Consider the following 25,426-nt stretch of genomic DNA (forward strand, 5'->3'; position numbering starts at 1 on the left):
AGCTGTCCCATAGGTAGATCATGGTAATGGATGCACTTGTGGGAACGGCAGCAGTGTATAGAGTTCCCACACTTCACAGTACACTGTGAAACCTGTTAGGGAGCAGAAGTGGGGAGCACAGTGAAGTTTCCCTGTTCATTACCACAAGTCTCTTGATATGCCAATCACAGCCAAGACATCATTAGGGGCTGCTGTCATTATGGCATAGAAGGAGACTATTTGGTCCATCAACTGTGCTGGTTCCCAAGTGCAACAACTATTCCACTGCTCTATCTCCAGAAGAATTGTTTTCCTCATGGATTGACCCAGCTCCCATTTGAAAATCCTGGTTGGCTCTTCCCCAACTTTACAGGCAGGGAGTTCCAGATCAGAACCACTCTCTGCTGAAAGGTTTTCTGCCCATTCTCCATGGATATTGCACTCAAAATATACAATTGGTGCCTCACAGAACTGCACTTCGTGGAGGGAAAGCACATCCAGGGTCTGTACCCTGGGGAGAGTTGGCACCTTAAGGGACTGTGCCCTGGGGAGAATCGGTAGCTCAGGGACTGTACCCCGGGGAGAGTCAGTACCTCAGGAACTATACCCTGAGGAGAGTCAGTACCTTCATGCACATGAATGGAAAGACAATTGAAACAAATCATATTATACTACATATAATCATTTCTGCTACAACATCCGTCTGTTCCCCTGCAGTTATTAATTGATGACATTTCCTTTGCCAGGGTTTATCAGGACAGCCAGGTCAGAAGGGAGCCGCTGGTGCCAAGGTAACGGAACTGCTCTCAAACCTTTCCATTAAAGACACATCTAAATGAAATATGTTGTTCAATTTGTCTGTTAGCAATTCAGAGATCCTACGTGACTGAAACCGAAAGTCTCTTTGGTTTCTGGTATGGATGTGTCTGGGTCCTGTGTTAATTCCAGTGGTCTCCACTTGGAAGTTGGCTGTGCACTTGGTTTGCCTACCTGGAGTGAAGCTGCCCTCCACAGCTCAGCGTTAAACTCCACTGAGCCCATCTCCCATCTTATGTCTCCTGGTTTTGGTGCTGGGGCAGGAGGACTCCCCAATGTACATCGAGCCTGAATCACATGCCCATTTGCCTATCCGATCCCTCAAGGGAGTTAACCCATTGCACCCACTCTCTCACCTTTTCCCTCCCGCCCTGAGAATTCCTCCTCTTCAGGTAAAGGTCCACTTCCAGTTCTGACGAAGGGTCATCAACCTAAGACATTACTTCTGATTCTCTTCCCACAGCTGTGGCCTGACCTGATGAGTGTTTCTAGCATTTGCCGTTTTTATTTTAGATTTCCAGCATCCCAGACTTTTTTGATTTTCATTTCCATCTGTGTTGGCTGGCTCTGCTGTCAGGACTTATCACTTCACGGGGCTACTTCTTCCTTCCCTTGTAGTGGATATTAAACCCAAAGGTGTAAGTGTTCTATTGCATAGTGCCACATTCTGATGCTCCATGTATTTCAACATCAGCTAAAGATAAATCTCTCATGGAAACTGTAGGTTAATAGAGAGTTCCATAAAGTCCATGATTTTCCTCTCAGGTGCTCAGAGAGAGACGTAACATAGAAGGATAGACACTAGGACTAAGAGTAGCCCATCTGGCCCTCTGAGCTTGCTTCACCATTCAATATGCTCATCCAACTTCACAGAACTATGGAGTCACACAGCACAAAAATGCTCTTCGTCCCTCCAAATATGCCCTGACAATTAAGTACACAGTTACATTAATCCTACACTAATCCCATTTTATTCTCTCCACATTTCCATTAACTCCAACACCAACCCCCTCCCCCCCCCCCCCCCCCCCCCCAGATTCTGCACGCACACTGTGGCCAATTTACAGTTGTCAATGACCTTACCGACCTGTGCGTCTTTGGGACGTGGGGGGAAACTAGAGCAGTGGGAGAAAATGTGCAAACTCCACACAGATAGTGCTAGGGCAGCAGCACTTCTCTATGCTGCTCAGCACCATTTCCCTCCTTTCTCCCCTCATTCCCTGATCTCTGTGGCCATTAGAACTCTGTCTAATCTGCCTTCTGTGGCAGAGAATTCCACAGATTCACCAGTCATTGAGTGAAGACATTTTATCTTAATCCTAAATGACCTCCCCCACGTCCCTCAGCCTTGACCCCTGATTCTGGTCTATCCCCACCACGGGGATCATTTTTCCTGTGCGTCGTGTGTCCAGTCCCGTCACAGTTTCGTAAGTTTCATGGAAGCCCCTCTTGTTCTTTGGACACGCCATGTATGCCTGGGACATCCCTTGGTAATATTGTTCTGTGCTTGCATGGCCCGTGAACAAAACAGGCCAGATCGCCCTTCCTGGTGCTTGTGAGCACTGAGTTACAGGGGATCTGCCTGAACACGGCCACATCCATAGAGTCTGGCACTGGGAACCAAACTCAAGGGTGTCCCGTTTAAGTAAAATAATTATTTATCACAGCGGCTCCCTATCGGCTCACTGCACCCCCATCTGACCCACCAGTAATGATACTCACTAGCTCTGCCCCACACTAGATCTCCAACCCTATCTTGATACTGTCTCCAGCACAAACAATTTCCGGTTGATTCCCACTCCGACGCATCTCCAGGCTGACCCCATGCTACCATAACAACCTCCAGAATGGCAGATCTCCAGGCCAACCCCATTCCTGATGATCTCCAGGATAGACTTCCTCCACTGATCTCCAGAATGAACCTCATCCCACTTCCACCTCACCCAACCCCAGCCAGATGATCTGGCCTGATGCACAAGGCACCAGAGCCACCAACTGACGCCACCACACTCCGCCAACCCTAGTCTCCATACCCCGTGATTCATCCACTCTCTCCAGAACCCACACCATGATCCACAGAAACATTTCTTGTACATTGTGTCTCTCTGGCACCACACTATTTCCAAGCCAAGGCTTTATGATCCTGGACAGCTGATCTAGAACCCTAGGATCTGCTCTGGCTGCCTTCACCTGCCTACTTGATCAGTCATTCTACATTGGACAGACCACATTGACACCTGACTCCCAAAACAGCCACTCTTTCCCAAGATCTGTCAGGGGAAGAGATCAACAGATAGGTTGTGCTCAAAGCTTCCTTGAAGAAATGTATTTGTGTGTGAACGTATTCTACTGACTCCTGGAAAACTCTGGCCCATGGCCACTGTTACGAACCAGCAACAAAAGAAACAAACTGAGTCATGATTCAGTGTTAAATCTATTTTATTAATAACTACTTATAATAATAAGAAAAATAAAAGTAAAAATGTTAGAATGTTAGAAGTAAAAATGTTAAACCTTGAACATTAACCCCAAAACTAAACTCTTCGTGTGTGTGTGTGGCAAAGTCCAAAACTCCAAGTCCAAGAATCTTAAAGCTCAGTTCAGCAAGCCATAAGGTGAAACATGAGTAAAGGCCTCTTCAACAACCACCGTTGTCTGAAGATAAAATGTAGATGTAGGGAACATAGAGAGAGTAATCACGAAATCCAAATGTTCCACGATGGAACCCAAACGACACCTCAGTGTTTACTCGGTAGTGACTTCCTCACCCCGAAAAGCATCCGAATCGTGGCCGTCCACACAAATACCTGTTTCCCTCTACAGGTCAGCAACAAAGTGAACTCCACCGGATTACTCCCAATTTCCATACGTGGATTGCAGTGACAGACACAGTTATTGTTTCTCATCCATCCATAGAGAAACTAGCAGGCTGGTGTCTCTCTCCCTTTTCTCTCTCTCTCTCCCTCTTTGACTTTGACTGACCTCTTCAACAACGTCATTACGTCCTTTATCTTCTGTTGACGTAAGCACCACACACACACACACACACACACACACACACACACACACACACACACACACACACACACTACTACTACTACTACTCTATCTTAAAGGGACATTCACTGAGTCCGTAACACCACTCAAAGTGGAGAAGGAACATTTGGGGGGATATTGAGAACTTTCAATGCAGACATCAGGAGCACACGCTGCAAGAGCAGCAGTGCGTGGCCTCACACACTACCCACCCGGCTGCCCTGCCCCATCTGTGGAAGAGTCTGTGCTTCCCGCATTGTCCTCATCCGTCACCTCAGACCCCACAGAACTGGAGAGGGATGCAAGAGTCATCCACCATCCTGAAGAAGAAAACTTGATCACAAATCAGAAGGCTGTGAACTATAATCTTAAGACCAAAAATATGAGAAATAGAAGTTCCCCAACACCCTTGATTTGAAACCTAGCACCCCGTCCACGCCCTGCAGAAGCTGACGTCCACAGACTTCAGTACTGAGGGATGGACAGATGAGCAAGTCTTGAAGTCATTCCCAACCAGAAATGGATCAAGTGTGGACTTAGTGAGATTTGTCTCCGAGTTTCCTTTTGGCCATGTCTTGTCCTTGTCAGTGGACCAACGAGTCCACTGACTCATTAGTTGCTAGCTGGACCCTTGGGACTGTGAAGGTCTTAAGGGGCCTCTTTGCAAGATTTTACTTACGTTATTTCCTTTGCACCATTGATTGTAGTTGTTCCTTCAGCTGCCCAAATATCCTCCCGAAATATGGAATTCCATGCCTAAACTTCTCTGCTTATCCATATCAGAATCAGGTTGATTATCATTGACGTATGTCGTGAAATTTGTTGTTTTGCGGCAGCAGTACAGGGCAAGACATAAAAGTTACTATAAGTTACAAAAATAAATAAATAGTGCAAAGAGGAAAAATGAGGCAGTGTTCGTGGGGTCATGGACCGTTCAGAAATCTGATGGCGGAGGGGAAGAAGCTGTTCCTGAATCGTTGAGTGTGGGTCTTCAGGCTCCTGTACCTCCTCCCCAATGGTAGTAACGAGAAGAGAGCATGTCCCGAGTGGTGAGGATGGGGCTCCTTCAAATTGGCTATTTTGATCAGATTTTTGATTGTCCATCATGATGTTCCCTCTGCAGCTTCATTCCGTTGTATCCTACAATGCTCCTGGGAATTCCCCGGAACGTTTTACTGTTTATTGTTGTTGTTTTCACTGAACACCTGTCTGTTTTTATCTGTTGCACCATCTTCTCCTCAATAACTGACAGTGTTTTTTCAATAGGGTGAAAGTGGCTTGCAGGGAATGATTGGCGTCCCTGGTCCACGAGGTAAAATGGTAAGAAAAGCACCACTTGTTCTGTGTCACGTTGCTGCGTTTCCTGCTGTGACATTCTGTACATTGCCTGAAGCGAGAGGAAGATTAATTGTGTGTTCTGGTGTTGACAGGGTGAGCCTGGACCTCAGGGGGAGATTGGCCCCCCAGGACCTGAGGGTCTGAAGGTGAGTGTGTGCACAGCGAGACTCATTCAAAGACTGACACAAAGATGGTAGCTGATGCTGAGGTAGCTGCGGCAGGCTTTCACAGGCAGGTCCTGACCAGGGATTTCAAGGGGTGTCAGGTCACATCCAGCCGAGCCTGCGTGTCAAGTTTGTATTGACACTGGGTTCTGAGCGCACATGTACTTCACGCCTCACTACACGGCTCCCAGTGTTGGGTGACTGAGGTTGGGGGATGTAGCGGCCAGCTGGGACTGAGGTTTGCAACCAGACAGTCTGAACAGTCAGAGGGATGTCTGTAGTTGAGGGAAATGATAGAGATGGTGGGTGGTTTGAGGACGGTGAGACGGTCACTCCCACCACGTCTATCCTCAGGGTGTATTGCTTTCCCAGACTCATTAGATGTCGAGCATTTTGTATCTGACTGGATGATCCCTGACAGTTTGTGAAACATGATTTTCCCCCTTTCTGTTTTTTAATTCCCCTTTGATTTCTTGCCTGGGTTACTTTCAGTTCTGGGAAGATCATTGGTAAATTTCTGGAAAGTGGAACAATCTGGGAAGACCAACGGCTCTCAGCACTGGGTCACCATCAAGTGTACGGAGGACACCTTGTGCTGTGGCAGAAGTACTTGCAGCCTCTCCAGTGTCCTGTGGTATTTGTACCCATTCACAGTGGGATGTGTATTCACACACAGTGTGATCTAGCACTCCAGGTGACCTTCACATTGGTGCTAACCAGGGTCCCGGTCATGAGCTTCCTTCCCCTTGACCTAACGGCAGCTCTAGTGAGGGTTTGTTCAAGAAAACATTTCTTCAAACTTCTTCCCTAAGTTCTATCTAAATCTGTCCTGTCTCAGCAACCCATCCTGAAGACCTCGGCTGTGGTGTAGATCAGTGTAAGGTGCCTCACCCGTTAAGTTATGTTACTGACACTCAACAGTAACAAGAAAACGTTTTCTGGCACTGACAAAGTCTCTGGCTAGTAATTTTGACCCGACATGACTGTGGGACCCCTTTGCTCTGATAGTGAGCTCACATGTTGTTTGTCCCTCATGTACTGCAGCATGGCTCTAATCCTGTTTCTCTCCCATCAGGGTGACAGAGGGATGCGTGGAGAAAGTGGTCCCCCAGGGCCCAGAGGCAAGAATGTGAGTATTGAGAATCAGCCGGCACTAATAGAGGGGGGTATTTATCCAGCAGGCAGCATTCCCACAGCTACAATACTTTTGGTCTCTGTTCTTCCAAATTTAGTCTAATTTCACTTAAATATGAAGAAGTTTAACCTTTTAATCCATGTTGAAGTTGGACTTTAATCTTTCTTTGGTGGTGAAAGGAAAGTGCGGTGATAAAGAGAGTTGTTTTTGTTCTTTCAGCAAGCCAGGTTTGAACTTGTTGATCTTGCACAGTGTTCAGAAGGAACCAGGCACAGGGAAACACATAGAAATCCCCCACTGTAACTTCAAAGCTTTCCTCAGACGATTTGATAATCCAGTTTCCCCTGCACAGTTTGTAAGCAGTGTCCTGCTGCGTCCTGTGCACTCTGGCCAGTTGTCAGTGGGAGATGGGGTTGGCTCTCTGTGTGCTCCTGAGACGGGACAGAATTGACACAGGAACTGGAGAACACTGAGTGAGCAGCTAAACTAAATGAAGTGCTTGCTGAATGGAACTTGAACACTGAACTGTTTAAGGGCTCTTTGGAAATTACACAGCGTTCGTCTGGCACAGTGAGAGACAGAGGAAGTTTATCTTCAAATCTTCAATTTGCTGAGAGTTTGCTGTGGAGTGACCGAGGGGAGGGACATTTTCCACAGCCCCAGGTCACTGGTGTCTCTGTGAATCGCCTGCACCCTTCAGCTGTTCACTGGATGGAAGGGCCACTCTCACACCAGCCTAACTCGTGGTGAATGTAAGAATCTGGTCCCATTTTCCATTATGCCAAGTGCGGAGTGGTGAGGATACTCAGAACTTACCCCCTGTGTTTAATTCTGAGTGCAGATGTACGGATCCAGGTGTAATTTGTTCCATTCGCATTAGTTCATGCTACCTCTGAACCGTAGACACCATTGACCCTCACTGTCCCTGGGATCTGCACCAGCTCCCTTCTCCTGCTCTTCCTGTTGTTTGATGCACCGTCTTTCAGCTCCCTGACTCCCTCCTGAGGTCTTGGAAGCAAAAACAAAAACTAAGCAAAGTGTGGAAGTAGGGCTCCCCCTGCACTGAAATATTTATGCGAATATTTTTTATTTAAGCATTTGATACAACTTCAAATCAACTGAAAGATACAGACAGAGAATAATGGGAGAATTCCAGGAGCTGCACCTTTTGTACTTGGTTGGTTGTTGGATAAGCTCCCAGCACACTTTCAGGCAATGCGTTCCAGATCATAACAAAGTGCCGCGACAAAGGGACCTCTCCCTGTTTATCAGCTGAATTGTGGCTGCACCACTTTTTCCTGTTAGTTGGCCTCTTGTGATTGAATACAGCTCACTGCTGTGAAAACAGAGCAGGGCGCTCAGCGATACTCCAGGCAGCCCTGGAGCTACCAGACAGATGGGCGTTAGGACTTTACATCTGGTGGAGAACAAGTAGAGATATTTCCAGTCACTTGAAGAAAGTACTCACAGTGATCAACTGCACTTCAAAGCAAGAACCGATTACAACAGACCAATTGCTGGAAGGATTTATCTTGACAGGAGTTAGGACTCATTGGTAAATTCTTTTGTGATTCCACATTGTATTGGATGGTACTCAGAAATGGTCTTTCCCCTGTCCTGGAACTAGTTGGTGTCTAGAAGTGACAAATGAAGCAATTAAACCATTTTACTAACTAAAGTTACCTTATAATGGGCACCATGGTCTCCACAATAATTCAGTACAGCTCAGTTCATGTTGACCCTATCACAATATAGCATCATCCTCAATTTTATAGCACAGCTTGACTCCTCTCCCTAACATACCCCTTGCAGTGTTATTCAGTCCTATGTCAATAAAAGATGCACCCAACAAAAGAGACACCCAACGAGTGCAGCCCCATTATAGAAGTATCATTCGATTGATCCAAACCAACACCAAGTCCCAACTCAACGAGAGGTGGGCTAACGTGTGCAAGTTGTGTGAGCTTTTTTATTGTGCCTGCTTTTTATTGTCATTATTGAGTGGTGTAATTCCAAAGACAATGGCATATTTAGTGTCAGAGCCCACAAGCCAGGAGCCTGTCTGAACAAATGTAGCTCCAACAATGTTCAAGAAGTCCAACACCATCCAGCATGCTTTCTTGGCATCCCATCTACCACCAGTGTACAGTGCCTGCAGCGTGTACCATCTACAAAATGGACAGTACTCACTTGCCTAGGTTACTCAAAGCAATGTCAAGGGGGATGGTTCCTATCATCTGTTTTTAAGGCCACAGGAGAGAATACAAGTGGTTTTGGTGTTGGATGGACACTCGTTCTATCATCCAAGCTCCCTTCCTTCTTGACCTTTCATCCCATTGTGTATTTATCAACGTAGCCATTGCAGTAAAAGTCAAATTGCATTACTGAGCAGAGGATGTGAGCTTTAGACTTAGTCCCTGGATGTTCAGGCGGTGAAATTGCCGACATTACTTCCCAAACCCACAACCTCTGCCACCAAGAAGAACAAGGCAGCAGGTGCATTGGGACACCACCACCTGCAGGTTCCACTCCAAGTCATGGGCCAAGCTCACTTAGAAATACATTGCTGTTCTTTCATTGTTGCAGCAGCTAAATCCTGGAGCTCCTCACCCAATAGAGAAGGACTGTCGCAGTTCAAGAAGGTGGCTCGCTTTCACCTTCCGAAGCCCAGTTAGGGACAGGCAAGGTCCCAGTGACCTGACGCTTCCACAGCTCCTACACAGGGTCTCTCTCTACTCAATTCATGAAGACCACCTACTCAACCCAGTAAACGAAAGTCAGGGGAAAGCCCAACTAAATACATAGAAACTATCCCCAGTGTGTAACGGGATCTCTAGGAAGTTTGCCCTCCAGTTCTGTGGGCTGGAGGTTGCAGTCAATGTCTCCACTTTCCAATATTCACAGGCAGCCGTGTCACCTTAGTATTACCTGTATTAAAGAGGCCACACAATCAAAACCTCTTTTCCTGTTCCTTTCTGTCATTTAAAAATACTTTGTCCTCAGTGATTTATCTCAGACGTAGTTGGTCATAGACAACCTCCAGCAGATATCAGGGCAGGTGGGCATTTAAACAGCCTGCCGATTTCCCCGGCCCACTGCCTTCCCACTAAGTCAGGCTGACGACCTGTCACTTCGAGCAGGGAACCCACAAGAGTCCAGGCGGATCCAATCAGTCTGGGGCCTGAGAGTGGGGTCACGGTCTGACCTCAGAGGGCAGGATGAGGGGAACAGACATTAGGCCAGGGCTATGGAGGCAAACTGTGGGACAGGGGAAGCCCAATCAGGAGCTTAACTTCAGGTTTCTTTGTGGACTGAGTGAGCTACGCTCCTCCTGGCCCCCTTCTCCTGAACTCCTGACAATTTCCCGCTGAATGTTTGCCTGACCGCTGGCAAGTCTTCCAACAATCAACGCACCCTCCTCGTCTCCTGACTCACCACCTGCTTCAAGTTCCTGCTATGCTGCTGCCACTTTCCCTCTGAAATCCATTCATTGTAGGGGTCTAAGTGTTCCCAGATCTGAGCGGATCAATTGGTCAAATACACATTATGTTGGCTCATAGTAACGTCAAGGGGGATGGTTCCTATCATCTGTTTAAGACCACAGGAGAGAATACAAGAGGTTTTGGTACTGGATGGACACTCGTTCTATCATCCAAGCTCCCTTCCTTCTTGACCTTTCATCCCATTGTGTATTTATCAACATAGCCATTGCAGTAACAGTCAAATTGCATTACTGAGCAGAGAATAATGTGAGCTTTAGATTTAATCCCTTGATGTTCACGCGGTGAAATTGTCCTCACCCAAACTTGTGTAGTTACGGTAGTCAGTGCCAGGATGGTGTGACGTATCAGCATCTAGAAAGGATTCAGGTGAAGTATTCACATGGGAAAATGTATGTCCAGCGGAACATATTGATTCCTGTAACTGGGACAAGGCTGCTGCAGAGAACAACAACAGAACCTCATGACATAGAGCTGGCACCGGTCACAAACAATGAGGTAAGGAATGGACGAGTAGGCTGGTACAGAATTCAGTGGAACATTGACCAGGTTCCAGCATGTGATCTGGGAGGTCTTTCAAATGGGAAGTGTGACTCATATTTTTGCGCACTTGAGAGTGTCAATCACTTTTTACAATCAACACCTCTCTTGTTTCTAGGGGACGAAGGGAGAGCGAGGTCCCACGGGGACTCCGGGCCCTCAGGGGATACCTGGGCTGAAGGGAGATAAGGTAAGGGTGCAGTGTGCCATTGATTGAGCCGCCATGCCTTGTGAAATGTAGGCTGGGTGGTGGGGCATACCTGGAAGAGGGACATTGCAAAATCTCCCACTGTTTCGTTTGGCGAATGCATGTGGTACAGACCAGGTTCTGCTGAAGAGCTCTAATTCCAAATTTTTATTTGCTCTCCAGGGATTCCAAGGAAAAAGAGGGCCCAAAGGCGGTATTGTAAGTAGCTGTAGGTGTGTTTGTGTGTCTTTATGTTTGTATGTGACATGTCTCTTTTCATGTATGTCCATGTGTGTGTGTATGTGTGTGTGTGTGAGAGAGAGAGAGAGAGAGAGACTTTTGTTGGAAGGTGGACAGCTCGACGAAGGCTGAATCATAGAATCATAGAACAGTACAGCACAATACAGGCCCTTTGGCCCGCAATGTTGTGCCGACCTTTAAACCTCGCCTAAGACTATCTAACCCCTTCCTCCCACATATCCCTCTATTTTAATTTCCTCCATATGCTTATCTAGCAACCTCTTGAATTTGTCCAATGTACCTGCCTCCACCACCACCTCAGGCAGCGCATTCCATGCACCAACCACTCTCTGATATCTCCCTTGAACTTCCCACCCATTACTTTAAAACCATGCCCTCTTGTATTGAGCATTGGTGCCCTGGCAAAGAGGCGCTGACTGTCCACTCTATCTATTCCTCTTAATATTTTGTACACCTCTATCATGTCTCCCCTCATCCTCCTCTCCAAAGAGTAAAGCCCTGGCTCCCTTAGTCTCTCCTCATAATCCATACCCTCCAAACCAGGCAGCATCCTGGTAAATCTCCTCTGCACCCTTTCCAACGCTTCCACATCCTTCTTATAATGAGGCGACCAGAACTGGACACAGTACTCCAAGTGTGGTCTAACCAGAGTTTTGTAGAGCTGCATCATTAACTCGCGACTCTTAAACTCGATCCCACGACTTATGAAAGCTAACACCCCATAAGCTTTCTTAACTACCCTGTCCACCTGTGAGGCAACTTTCAGGGATCTGTGGATATGAGCCCCCAGATCCCTCTGCTCCTCCACACTACCAAGAATCCTGCCATTATCTTTGTACTTGGAGTTAGTCCTTCCAAAGTGTACCACCTCACACTTCTCCGGATTGATCTCCATCTGCCACTTGTCAGCCCAACTCTGCATCCTATCAATGTCCCTCTGCAATCTTCGACAATCCTCCACACTATCCACAACACCACCAACCTTTGTGTCGTCTGCAAGCTTGCCAACTCATCCTTCTACCCCCTCATCCAAGTCATTAATAAATATCATGAAAAATAGAGGTCCCAGAACCGATCCCTGTGGGACACCACTAGTCACAGCCCTCCAATCTGAATGCACTCCCTCCACCACAACCCTCTGCTTTCTACAGGCAAGCCAATTCTGAATCCACATGGCCAAGCCTCCCTGGATCCCATGCCCTCTGACCTTCTGAAGAAGCCTACCATGTGGAACCTTGTCAAACGCCTTACTAAAATCCATGTAGACCACATCTACTGCACTACCCTCATCAATCTGCCTGGTCACCTCCTCAAAGAACCCTATCAGGCTTGTGAGACATGATCTGCCCATCACAAAGCCATGCTGGCTGTCCCTGATCAGTCCATGATTCTCTAAATGTTCATAGATCCTATCTCTAAGAATCCTTTCTAACAGCTTGCCCACCACAGATGTAAGGGTCACTGGTCTATAATTACCTGGACTATCGCTACCACCTTTTCTGAATAAAGGGACAACATTTGCCACTCTCCAATCCTCCGGTACCATTCCCATAGACAACGAGGACTCAAAGATCCTAGCTAATGGTTCAGCAATCTTCTCCCTCGCCTCTTGGAGCAGCCTGGGGAATATTCCATCAGGCCCCGGGGACTTATCTTTCCTAAGATTTTCTAACAGCTCCAACACGTCCTCTCTCTTGATATCAACATGCTCTAGAACATTAACCTTACCAACACTGTCCTCAGCGTCATCAAGGCCCCTCTCCTTGGTGGATACTGAAGAGAAGTATTCATTGGGGACCTCACCCACTTCCACAGCTTCCTATATTCCTCATGAGCCCTATCTGATCCTTGCTGCTTACACCTTATGTATGCTGCCTTCTTCCTCCTAACTAGATGTTCCATCTCTCTTGTCACCCACGGTTCCTTCACCCTGCCATTCCTACTCTGCCTCACTGGGACAAATTTATCCCTAACATCCTGCAAGCAATCCCTGAACAACAACCACATCTTCATAATACATTTCCCTTCAAAAATATCATCCCAATTTACACTCGCAAGTTCTAGCCTTATGGCCTCACTGACAGAGGCCATGACCAACTGAACTCAGTCTGTGGTGCTGAACTGCCGGGGAGCTTGGAATCTCTCGGGCTTGTACTGGCAACTGTTCTTGGCCACTGGCAGCTCCACCAGTGGAGACATGAGTCGGCACAGCCAGACTGCCGTGTGGTGGGGAGGTCTCTGAGTGGTGGGGAGGTCTCTGAGTGGTGGGGAGGTCTCTGTGTGGTGGGGGTCTCTTGTGTGGTGGGGAGGTCTCTGGTGGGGGTCTCTGTGAGGTGGGGGTCTCTTGAGAGGTGGGGATAAGGGTGAGGAGCAAAGGTTGTTGGGAGGAGCTGAATAGTCGGACAGCTCTCAGTGATGGGGGCGGCAGAATGGTGGGGGGTGTCGGAGATGTTGGGGGTTTTCTGGTGCAGTCAGACGCTGGGAAAGACTCTGGCACAGTCCAGGACACCATGGGGGAAGCAGACAGGGGAAGAGAGTATCCTGGGTGGTGGGGAAGTAACGCCCTCTGTATATAACCCTGACCCCTATCTGTGTGTCTCCCGTCACTGGATACAATATAACCCCTAAAGTCCTCGCTGAGTCTCTCCCTCATTCCCTTCTTGGCTGATCAGTTTCTTGGTGAATTGTTCCTTGTGCCCCATGTCCTTGTCTGAAAAGTAACGGCTCCTGCGGGATGTGGAGACCTTGGTTTCTGCAGTGCCCTTCTAAAGTCACCTGACCTTTCTCACATTGATGTACTTGGTTGAACTTGGCAGCACCGGGCGGTGTCCATTGCCCTGGTCTCCAGTGTGTGCTGGGGGTGTCCACCCCATCCTGACTCGATGGTCCAGATGACAGTCAGTGTCTGCTGGGAGCTCAGTGAGGGAGCAAGTAGTGAAGTAACTTTGAGTGAGCAGAGGATCATGTGGTTGTAAACAGCCAGTGACAGCAGGTCGTACAATCTGACCATTGTATCTGTGCACGAGTGTCTGTGCACAAATGTGAGTGCCTCCTTTTCTCTGTATATGTTCATCTGTGTGTATGTCCATGCATTTGTCGTGATTGTGTGTCAGGGGATTATGTGGGTGCTTTTCTGTTTTTGTATGTGTGTATTTTTACATACTTGCAACTCTTGTTGTCTGTGTGCATTAATATGTGTGTGTCTTTCTGTTTGTGTGTTTGCTTATCTGCATGTGTGTATCATGTACTGTGTTTGTGGGTCCTCAGTTTTTTGTTTCTTTCAGTTTGACCCTGTCTTTTTTGTAACAGGTGTGTACATACGTGTGTACATATGTGTATGTACGTGTGTGTGTGCACGTGTACATGTGTGTACGTACATGTGTATGTGTGTGTACATATGTGTGTATGTACATGTGTATACATACATGTGTACGCACGTGTGTGTATGTGTGTGTACATATGTGTGTGTATACATGTGTGTACATACATGTGTATGTACACACGTGTGTGTGTGTACATACGTGTGTGTATGTGCTGCCCGTGGTTTTCTGTGCTTTCCAATTTGCTGTTTAGCTGATTGATGTTATCAGTACCAATCAGTATGTCCCTTTCTGTTCCGTGCTGTAGGGGGACCCCGGAGTGGAAGGCTTGGATGGCGATCAAGGTGAAAAGGTAATATCCTGGGGGATCGTAGACTTGGATGCAAGACATCGTGTGTTTAGATCATTTTAAACCTTTTCCTTTTAAGAGAACATTTTGGAAATGCTTAGTAGGTCAGGCAGCATCTGTGTATGAAGAAACAGAATTAATGTTTTGTCAGACCTGATTGGTTAACTCTGTTTCTCTCTCTACAGATGCTGCCTGGCATGTTGGTTATTTCACACAGTTTCTGTTTTTATTTCAGGTTTCCAGCATCTGCAGTATTCTCTTTATGGGTTCAAGTGCGGATGGATGACAGATCCCGGGATTAACTGCGTCTTGTTCTGAAGTATTAGCGATGTGCTCACAGTGTCCTGGAAACAGGCTCCATCAGGGGTCCAGACCTCAGCTGTGGCTGGTGTCCAGTTGCATTTCATCTAAAGCACTCAGGATGCAATAGACCCCTGGGCCAGAACCAGACCCCAAGACCAGGGTGGCACAGTGGCACACAGGGAGCGCTGTTGCCTCACAGCTGTGACCCAGCTTCAATCCCGACCTCCAATGCTGTCGGTGTGGAGCTTGCATGTTCTCCCTGTGATCGGGTGCATTTCCTCCCACATCCCCAAGATAGGTTGATAGGTTAACTGGCTGCTGTAAATTACCCCCAGTGGTCAGTGAGTTGTAGAATCTGGGGAAGAATAAAACGGGTTAGTGTAGGATTAGTGAAGCTGAGCGCTTAATGGTTGGTGAGTACATGGTGGGCAGAGGGGCCTGTTTCTGTGCTGTACGACACTGAGGTCTGGACCCCTGGTCTGGGATTATGTACCAGGTCTAGACAGAGAGCCCAGGGAGCTTGTACCAGCTCTGGAGCCCCAGCCCTGGGACAAGTCGCACTCTGTGGGCCTGAGGGTGAGGGTGAGGGACGCTTGACTATGGAGACCCGTGAGAATTGTCTGTCCTCAGATCCTTGATTTAGGGCTGCAGACCAGCTGTGTGTGTGTGTGTGTGTGTGTGTGTGTGTGTGTGTGTGTGTGTGTGTGTGTGTGTGGGGTCACTACAGAGACCCAAACTGGGAATGGATCTGAAGGATCTGAACCACCCAGCCCTCTTTATGCCCAGCTGTGGGTCCAGTCGGCTTAACTTTTATCTTCTGACGAACAGTCTTGGACCTGAAACACTAGCTCTTGTTTCTCCTCCCACAGACGCTGCCTGACCTGCTGAGTGTTTCCAGCATTTTCGGTTTTTATTCTCAATTTCCAGCAGCTGCAGTTCTTCTGATTTTGATTTCAACTTTGGTGCTCTCGTGTTGTACGTAAATCCCGCTAACAACAAGTCTTCTCTCCCCTGCAGGGAGACGACGGGGAGCCGGGCGTGAAGGGACAGGTCAGTGTGACCACAGCCAATGTGCATCCTTGCCGAGGTGTGGGAGGGAAGGGGAGAAGGGGTGATGTGCATGGGGAGATGGGGGTACTCAGAGGAGTGGTGGTCACTGCAAGTACAAGTAGTTTGTTGGGGAAGGACCAGTTACAGTGGGGTGTGATCAGGACTGCCCTGGGTGAAGTGGAATCAAAGATTAACCGGCAATACTGCAGTGGTACAATGGGAGGCCTTAAGGGGACAGGTACGTTCTCAGGTGGTTGACGAAACGGAGCACCCTGGATGAGCAATGAAATGGGGAGTAAACCAGAGCAGAGGGGAATAGCATTTGGCAGGTGGCAGGTTGTTAACAGAAGTGTGAACCAGCCTGATTACTGAAAGTTCAGAAGGGGAGTGGAATCGGAAATGAGAACGGGAATGGGAGGGCGGAAGAGCAAGTTTCCACACAGAGAGTGGTTGGAATCCGGAACGCACTGCAGAGGCAGAGTCTTGCAACATTTAAAAAGCATCTAGACAAGCATCTCACCAAGGCATAGAAGGCAATGGACCTAATGCGGGCAGGCATGGTAGTGTAGCGGTTAGCGTGACGCTATTACAGCACCAGCGACCCGGGTTCAATTCCGGCCGCTGTCTGTAAGGAGTTTGTACGTTCTCCCCGTGTCTGCGTGGGTTTCCTCCGGGTGCTCCGGTTTCCTCCCACATTCCAAAGACGTACAGGTTAGGAAGTTGTGGGTACGCTATGTTGGCGCAGGAAGTGTGGTGACACTTGCCGGCTGCTCCCAGCACACTCTACGCAAAAGATGCATTTCACTGTGTGTTTTGATGCACGTGTGACTAATAAAGATATCTTGTCTTATCTAAATGGGATCAGTAGGGATGGGTACAATGGTCAGCTTGGATGAGTTGACTCTAAAAGGCTGGCAGCAAATACAAAGGGGATTCCAAAAATAATCTCCAGGCAAGTGAAGAGGGAAAGGGTGTAAGAGGAGAGGTGGGGCTGATCAGAGACCAGAGAGGAAGTTTACACTTGTGGGCACAGGGTGTGACTGAAGTACCAGGTGAGCACTTTACTTCATTTGAAAGTCTGAGAAGGAAATTGCTGCTGAAGTCTCAGCAAAGGGCAATGAAGTTGAGCTTAAAACCGGTTAAGGGCAGGTACAAGAAAGGTCAGCGGCATTCAATGGATAAGGCACCTAGCCCCGATGGGATGCCGAGGGATGTACAGGAGGACATTGCCAAGGTCTTGGCCATAAACATCCTTGCACCTTTAGATTCAGGGTGGTGGCAGAGGACTGGGAAATTGCAAATGTTAGATCTTGCTCAAACAAAAAAGCTACAGGGATAAATACGGTGACTATTGAGCGGTCAGTGTAACCTCGGTGATGGGGAGGCTTCCAGAAACACAAATTGTGGACAGAATTAGTGGTCACTTGGACAAGTGTGGATTGATTAGAAGAGCTGCATAGATTTATTGAAGGAAAATAACAATTTAACTAACTTGGCAGAGTATCTTGAAGAATTAACAGAACGGGTAGATGAGGGAAATGTAGTTGATGTGGGATATATGGACTTCCAAAAGATGTTTGATGAGGTGCCACATAATGGGCTTGTCCACAGGATTGAAGATCCTGGAATAAAACCGGCCGAAGCAGCATGGATAGAAGACTGGGAATGTGTTGGGATGTCGAGAGGAGCAGTTGTTCAGATGGGGAAAGTGGAGAGTGGAGTTGGTAAAGGCACACTGCTTTTCTTAATGTACATCAATGCCTTGTTCTCAGCTGCACAGGGCACAAGTTCTAAATCTGCAGATGATACAAAATGTGGAAGTGCAGTGAACAGCGAGGAGGACAGAAATCAGGAGATATAGTCTGGCTGGTGAAACGGGCAGACAGGTGGCAGGTGAAGTTTAATGTAGGAGAATGTAAAGTCTTACATTTTGGCAGGGAGAGTGAGAAGAGACAACATAAACTAAAGAGAACAGTGATAACAGGGGTGCAGAAACAGAGGGATCTGGATGCAGGTGTTCGTTGAGAGGACAGGTTGAGAAAGTGGTCGGAAAGCAAACGATATCCTAGGCTTAACGCGCAGAGCCCCAGTGCAGTGAGCAAATGGTGGGGGCCCTTTATAAAATACAGGACCAGCCACAAGTGCCAAACAGATGGAAAGGCTTGAGAGAGGGTGCAGAAGGGGTTGAGGGAAATTAGTTACCTGGTTACAAAGGTAGGGAGTTTGAGGAGAGAGGGCTCGTGTGAGGAATGCACTTGGGGTGGATGTGGGGAGGGCAAGTTGGTATTGGTTTATTATTGTCACTTGTACCGAGGTACAGTGAAAAACTTGTCTTGCACACCGATCGTACAGGTCAATTCATTACACAGTGCAGTTACATTGGGGAATCAGGTGAGGTTCAGTGGAGGGTGGGTGTCGGAGCTGTGTGGGGTAGTGGGGGTGCTGCAGGGAGTGAGGTGGGATGGGCTGAGGGGAGTGGGAGGTGGGGGCTGTATCGGGGGAGGGTGGATGTGGGAAGCCAAGAGAAGTTCGGGGGGTGGTGGTACATGATGGGTGAGGTGAAGGGAGCCTGGGTGGGGTGAGGGGGTACAATAGGAATGCCATTGACACCACTCGAACTCACCCTCCTTCCTGTCCCTCCAGCAAGGTGTACCAGGGGAACCAGGCTATCAAGGCGCTCCCGGTAACCCGGGGGAGCCCGGAGCTGAGGGTGCGGCCGGACTGTCCGGGCCCCGGGGTCCCAACGGAGAACGCGGAATACCGGGAACAATCGGGCGCCAGGGACCCCCTGTAAGTATTGCTGCAGTCTGGATGGAGAGGAGGGATGGGCAGGGAACAGGCACAGAACCCACCACACAGCCCCTCGTGTCTGTCCTCCCTGACTGTTCCCCGAGGGACAGGGTGCTGAGTGCGCCGATGTTGCACAGAACTCCCACGCCGTTTAATTCACACGGACCCCTGTGGACCTTCACAGAAGGAAATTTGCACTTGCTTACACTTTCTCCTCTGTAAGGTGAGCGCACTGAGGCACTGACTGACACCGCCCAGGCCACAGACACTTGACACAGGATAAACTCGGGCTGTGTCAGGCCAGGGTGTATTTGATTGAATCATGTGTTGGAACCCTTACACTCTATCTCTGGTGTTTGGTGCAGCTCAGGCCCGTTGTGTTAACTGGAGTGACCACGAGTTGTTCAAGTTGTGTCAGAGCTGAGAGAAAAACTATTATTTCCTTTGGATCATCCACTAGCTTAGCCCCCTATTGCCTCTGAACTATGAAAGCAGATGGTCTACTTTCTGCATCAACTCTATGAACTTTTAGAGAAGGATTTTGCTCTGCATCCCAAGAACTGCAGGATCCCTGTTCCTGAATTGTGGTGTGTAGCTGCATGGATAGAAACAGCCAGATAGTGGCAGTGCTGAGCGTATTCTCTGATCTGTGACGGCAGTGCCTCCTGCAGCCTGTTGTCATTAGTGTCTCACTCCCAAACCCAAACTGATAAGAAACCTTCTCGTACTCAAAGCAGAAACGGCTGGAAGTACTCAGACAGTCATGTGCATGAAGTAGCTCTACGAGAAAAAAATTACTGCCATAAAATTGTTGGGGAAAGGAGCATCAGTGGATAGAAAAACAGAGTTAACATTTCAGTGTGATTTGATGAATATTCACCCATTCTGATGTCATTGACCCAAAACATTAAGTCTGTTTCTTCCTCCATGGATGCTGCCTGGCCTGCAGAGTATTTACTGCATTTTCCATTTAATTTTAGATTTGCAGCATCTGCAGTTTTTTTGTTTTGTGTTACCACATCCCCTCGACATTCAACAGCAATATTGTTGCTGAATCCCCTGTCAACGCCATCTGTGGGTGAGAGGTCCTTATCAGCTGGGCCAACCACCTAAATACCAGGGCTACAAGAGCAGGTCAGAGGCTGGGTATCCTGCCATGAGTGACTCAGCTCCCGATGCCCAGAGTTTTTCCATCATCTACAAAGCACAAGTCAGGAGAGTGTGGAAATCTCAACACTTGGATGAGTACAGCTCCAGGACTCTCAGCAGTATGTGGGACCGAGCTGCCTGCTCATTCAAAGCATCCATTCCCTTCCCTGCTACCCCATGGCTACAGCGTGGGCCACCCACAAGACACGTGGCTGCAAGGTCTCTGTCATCAGAGGCACGATAACAGCACTGCCTCCGACGTCCCCAACTCTCTCCCCCAAGTCACCCACCATCCCGATCGCTAACTCGATGTCATTGGTAGGTTTGATTCCTTGAACTCCCTCCTCCACAACGCTGAAGGAGAACTTCAGAAGGACTTCACCAGAAGGACTGAAGGGGTTCAAGGAGGCAGCTCACACCCACCCACCTTCTCAAGGGCAATTTAGGATGGGCAATGTTTTCTGGTCCTGACAATGGCACGCACACCCCTTAGAGAATAAAAGTATGTAAAACTTATATCTTAATTATATGTCACAGGGAACAGTCGATTATGGAACATGTTTGTCTCTAACACTGACTGTACGGACGGGGTGGGTCAGAATCTGTGTGATCTTTTCAGGATGAGCAAGGCTCCAACCTGACCTGCTTCCATTTCCTTTGACAGGGGCGAGATGCAGGAGATCAGCATATTGTTGAGGTGTGCTTGAAAATGATGCAAGGTCAGTGCATTACCGAGCAGTGCCATGTATTAACACCGAGTCTCACTGAGTATTGGTCTGTATGTCATGAAGGAACCATCTTGGCCATAAAACAGTACACTTTACAAGGTCGTAATTGGGAACCACCCAAGTGTTTTAGGAGAGTAAAATGAGGGAACACTGATTTTGAGGGTCTGAGAACAGGAACAAGTAGACACCAGTATTGGGAAACAGTTATGAAGAACATGTTCAACAGGAAACATGTATTCTGAAAAAAAGAATAAATGGACTTGCAGTGAGAGGCCAAGGACGAACAGAAGGGAAAAACTCCGTGCAGGGAACAGCAGGTCTGGGGAGGATCGGACACTATAGTTTGTTTCTAGAGAACATTTAAGTGTGAAGTTGTACTTGTCTTGCATTAACCCTTGCTTGGACCGTACTGGGAATACTGTGCAGAAGGCTGGCCACCATATTAAAAGGGAAATAGAGTCACTGGAAAAAGATTTACAAAAGTGGTAGGAGGTGACGTGTGAACAGGTTGGGTATCTTTCCTCTTGAAAGAGAAGACTGGTGCTGGAGGGGGTGATGGAGCGTAGAATGATAGAAAGTTTGATAAAGCAGCCGCAGAGAAATTGTTCCCAGTTCTGGGAAAAGCCATCAGGAGGAGACCGTCACTAAGGAACCAGTCAGGGAGGTTAGAAGAAGCTTCTTTTCCCGAGAGTGGTGAGAACGTGGGAATCAGTTCCGCAGAGAGTGACTGGAGCTTGCAGCACATGCGTTGAAGAGAGGCTACAGGTAAGAGGAGGCTACAGGTAAGAGGAGTTTGCAGCACATGCATTGAAGAGAGGCTACAGGTAAGAGGAGGCTACAGGTAAGAGGAGTTTGCAGCACATGCATTGAAGAGAGGCTACAGGTAAGGTGCATGAGAGAGCGGGGACAGATGTTTCTGCTAAACAGGGAGATGACTAAACTGAGGGGAGGCTTGAGTTGAACATAAATGCTGGCAGGAAATGGTTGGGCTGAATGGCCTGTTTCAGTATCAGTGAATATCCGTGTAATCACATGCAGGCATAGCCCTGTGTTAATCTACCTGTGGAGACACAAGAGACTTCAGGTGCTGGAATCTGGAGCAAGCTATCCACTGATGTTTTACAATGAACCCACTGACTCCCACAACTGCCTCGACTGCACCTCCTCCCACTCTGCCCCCTGTAAGGACGCTGTCCTCTTCTCCAAGTTTCTCTGCCTCCACCACATCTGTTCTCAAGATGAGGCTTTCCATTCCAGGACATCTGGAATGTCCTCCTTTTTCAGGGAATGTGGCTTCCCTTCTGCTGTGGTTGTTGGAGCCCTTGCCGGCACCTCCTCCATTTTCTGCACTTTTTCTCTTACCTCCCAGACAGAACAGCAACAGAGTTCCCTCGGTCCTTACCTTTCACCAGCACATCATTCTTTCACACTTTTCTGCCAGCTACAATGTGATCCCTCCACCAGTCACACCTTCCCCTCTCCTCCCTTTATATTTTCCACGGGGACCACTCTCTCCATGACTCCCTGGTTTGCTCATCCCTCCCCACCCATCCTTCCCCGTCCCCAGGCACTCTCCCCTGTAACCGTAGGAGGTGGAACACCTGTTCCTGCACCTCCTCCTTCACCACCATCCAGGGCCCTAAACAGTCCTTCCAGGTGAGGCAGAGATTCACCTGCCCCTCGTCCAACCTCGCCTACTGCATGTGTTCCCGATGTGGCCTCCTCTACGTCGGCGAGACCAAGAGCAGACCGGGCGACTGCTTTGCAGAGCACCTGCACTCTGTCTTCTGTGGCCGTCTGGAGTTCCCAGTTGCTGGAAATTATAATTCCCTTCCCCGTTCCCACACTGACCTGTCTGTCATCAGCCCGCTCCACTGCCAGGGTGAGGCCCGATGCAAGCTAGAAGGACAGAACTGCATGTTCTACCTGGGTGGTCAACAACCCAGTGGTATGAACGTTGGATTTTCTAGTTTCGGGTAATCCGTACCCCAATGTTCCTCTCTCTCTCTCCTGATCCACCCAGGTTTCCTCCCCCTCCTCTCTCATCTCTTCATACTGGTGACCTCCCCTCTCATCTCTCAGCCCTGGTGCAGGGTCCCGATCGGAAACGTCGACTACCTCTGCCTCCGCATTGCTGTCTGACCCGCTGAGTTCCTTTTTTTTGTATAAAACATTTATTAGCTGAAAGCACTATGGAAGACTACAAATATCAAATATATACATCCAATACAGAAAGGATCAGCCAGACAACTACAGAACGTCAGAGATCACCATAAACTAACACCCGCGAAAACACACATATATCACTACGCCCGCTACCGCAACACTCAACACTTCATATCAAAATCGTATTGGTGTCGTCCACGACACACGCGATCCCCTGAGGGGCCCACCGAGCGCGGAACTCGGCCAGGCCGCCCACGGAGACCGCGTGCTCCCGTTCCAAAGACACCCGCGCGCGCACGTAAGCGCGGAAGGCGGGCAGGCAGGCCGACCCAGCTGAGTTCCTCCAGTAGTTCGTTTTTATTAATTGACCGATTGCTGATCTTTAGTCATGTGTGACTGAGATTAATGTGTGTTATAATGTGTGTGTGCAGAGCTGAGCTCTCCGTGCCTGAACATAGTATCACACGTCACTGTATAATGGTGTTAGTATGTGGCAAAGTATTAGCGAATGTTAAGTATTAGTGAAGATGTAACTATTATGGATGATATGCCTGTATTAAAGTGTGTATCACTGGGTATTATTACTCACTGTACATTAGCCATATTTCTGTGCGTAAGCAACTAAGTATATTTACTACTGAGTATTAGTGTTTGTATAATTTGTTGTTACCATAATTGCCCCCTAGTGCGTGCCATTGGATATTGTGTATGTTTCTATCTATTAGTGAGAATGTATCACTGAGTATTACTCTGCATCTCAATGAGCATTAGTGTGTAACTAACCAATGGTGTACGCGTGTCACTGATTATTTCTGAATCTGGCTCAGAATATTAGCGTAACTTTGTAACTGAGTATTTGCGCATGTGTCACTCTGTATCAGTGAATGTGTCACCGAGATCTATTACACATACAGCTCGAATATTCTTGCATCGCTGAGTGTTTCAGTAGGCATCGCCAAGTATGTTAAGGTATGTTAATGAATATATGGAACGAGCTGCCAGAGGAAGTGGGTGAGGCAGGTACAATAGTATCATTTAAGAAGCACTTGGATAGGTACATGGAGGGGTGGAGGTTAGAGGGATGTGGGCCGATCACAGGAAATTGGGACGAGGTGAGTGGGCACCGTGGTCGGCATGGACTGGTTGGGCCGAAGGGCCTTACCCATGGTGTATTGCTCTATGACCCTCTAAGGTATGTTGCTGAGTATCAGTGAGCTTTATTTACTGTATATTACTGCTCGTTACCTCAGCAGCGCACACATTGCTGTGCTTTGGTGCATGCTTTACCAGATATTAGCCTTTCTTTAAATGTTGGTCCTGGTTTCAGATGTAGCTCAGTATCGGTGTCATTGAGTATAGTGTCTGTATTTCCAGTGGAGGTGGAGTGGTGTACGTGACTAAGTTTTACTCTCAGAACCTGGGTACAGGAGCATGCCATTTAGCCCCCAACATGGCCAGTCTGTCCTCTGATGACAAATCCCTTATTTGTGACCTCAGTCTATACACACACCTTTAACTTCTACTCCTTAATACCTTCACAAAAATTCTCTACAAATCTCAGGTTTAAAATGATCAATCTATCCAGTATCAATTGCTGATTGCAGCAGTGAGTTGTAAAGCCCTCTGTGCCTCAATGATGGGATGTTTCCTACACTGGGGCGTTTCCTGCACTGGGGCGTTTCCTGCACTGGGATGTTTCCTACTCTGGGGCGTTTCCTGCACTGGGGTGAAAAGTGTCCTCACTTCTGCAGCACTGTGTTGTAGTGCCCTCTGTGCCTCAGTGTGGGAGCTTTCTGACGTTATCCCTGAAAGACCCAGCTCTAATTTTTAAATGATGTTCCCAAACCCTTGACTCCAAGGAGTGAAAATTCCTTCTCCTTATCTACCCCATTCATTCTCCGTGATAGTCTGAAAACGTCAAATAAATCACTGCTTAATCTTAATGGTGAATAGAATCCTAACTCGTATAATCTTCTGTAGACATCTGGGACTGCCCAGTCTCCCTCTGTGGCTGATATACCAGGATCCTGGGACTAAGACAGCTCCCTCCATGCCCAGTCCTCCCCTTCTGACGTGCCCAGAACTCCTCACACTGGTCCAGGTGTTCTCTGACCACAGCTTGTGTCGTTGTTCAGTACCGATATTTTCTTGTACTGCAGTCCTGGAGCTAGCATTCAGTCAGCTTTTAGTCATTTTATTTACCAGTCCATGATGGTTTAATGATCTATTTGGATAATAATCTGTTTGCAGTTCCTCTGCTTGTAACACCATAGCACTAGTTAGAAAGTACACTGTTCTGTCCTTCTTAGGCCTGTGGTGAATGAGTTCACACTTACCTTCACTGAGTGCCATTTGCTGCAGCTTTGCCCATTCAGTTAATACCTCCTTCTGATTTAATACTTGGATCTACATTTCCAACAATGCTGTCTGTATTATTTGCCATCAGCAAAGTCGGAGGTGTGGTTTTCTATCCTGACGTACGAGGCATTAATGGAATAACTATTAGTGGCCCCAACATTCACCCTTGTGAGTCACAACTGGTCTCGTCCAGACAATTACTGTAGGAGATCTGCCCTTTATCACCACTCTCTGCTTCATCTCACTCTACCAGCCCA

At 47.9% G+C, this 25,426-nt stretch overlaps 1 protein-coding gene across 2 annotated transcripts in view; it reads left to right on the forward strand.

The window, feature by feature from the left end:
* The window catches only part of col9a2 (procollagen, type IX, alpha 2), a 90,507-nt gene that overhangs the window by 53,359 nt on the left and 11,722 nt on the right, over positions 1 to 25,426 (forward strand). For both annotated transcript variants that reach the window (XM_052036278.1, XM_052036279.1), the window contains exons 20-29: positions 726 to 770; positions 5,098 to 5,151; positions 5,262 to 5,315; positions 6,409 to 6,462; positions 10,627 to 10,698; positions 10,879 to 10,914; positions 14,584 to 14,628; positions 15,946 to 15,978; positions 18,622 to 18,768; positions 20,582 to 20,636. In XM_052036278.1, the coding sequence (XP_051892238.1) occupies positions 726 to 770; positions 5,098 to 5,151; positions 5,262 to 5,315; positions 6,409 to 6,462; positions 10,627 to 10,698; positions 10,879 to 10,914; positions 14,584 to 14,628; positions 15,946 to 15,978; positions 18,622 to 18,768; positions 20,582 to 20,636 (595 nt within the window). The remainder of the gene's footprint in view (positions 1 to 725; positions 771 to 5,097; positions 5,152 to 5,261; positions 5,316 to 6,408; positions 6,463 to 10,626; positions 10,699 to 10,878; positions 10,915 to 14,583; positions 14,629 to 15,945; positions 15,979 to 18,621; positions 18,769 to 20,581; positions 20,637 to 25,426) is intronic.

Source organism: Pristis pectinata, chromosome 22, assembly GCF_009764475.1.
Source record: "Pristis pectinata isolate sPriPec2 chromosome 22, sPriPec2.1.pri, whole genome shotgun sequence".
In the NCBI taxonomy this organism is placed as follows: Eukaryota; Metazoa; Chordata; class Chondrichthyes; order Rhinopristiformes; family Pristidae; genus Pristis; species Pristis pectinata.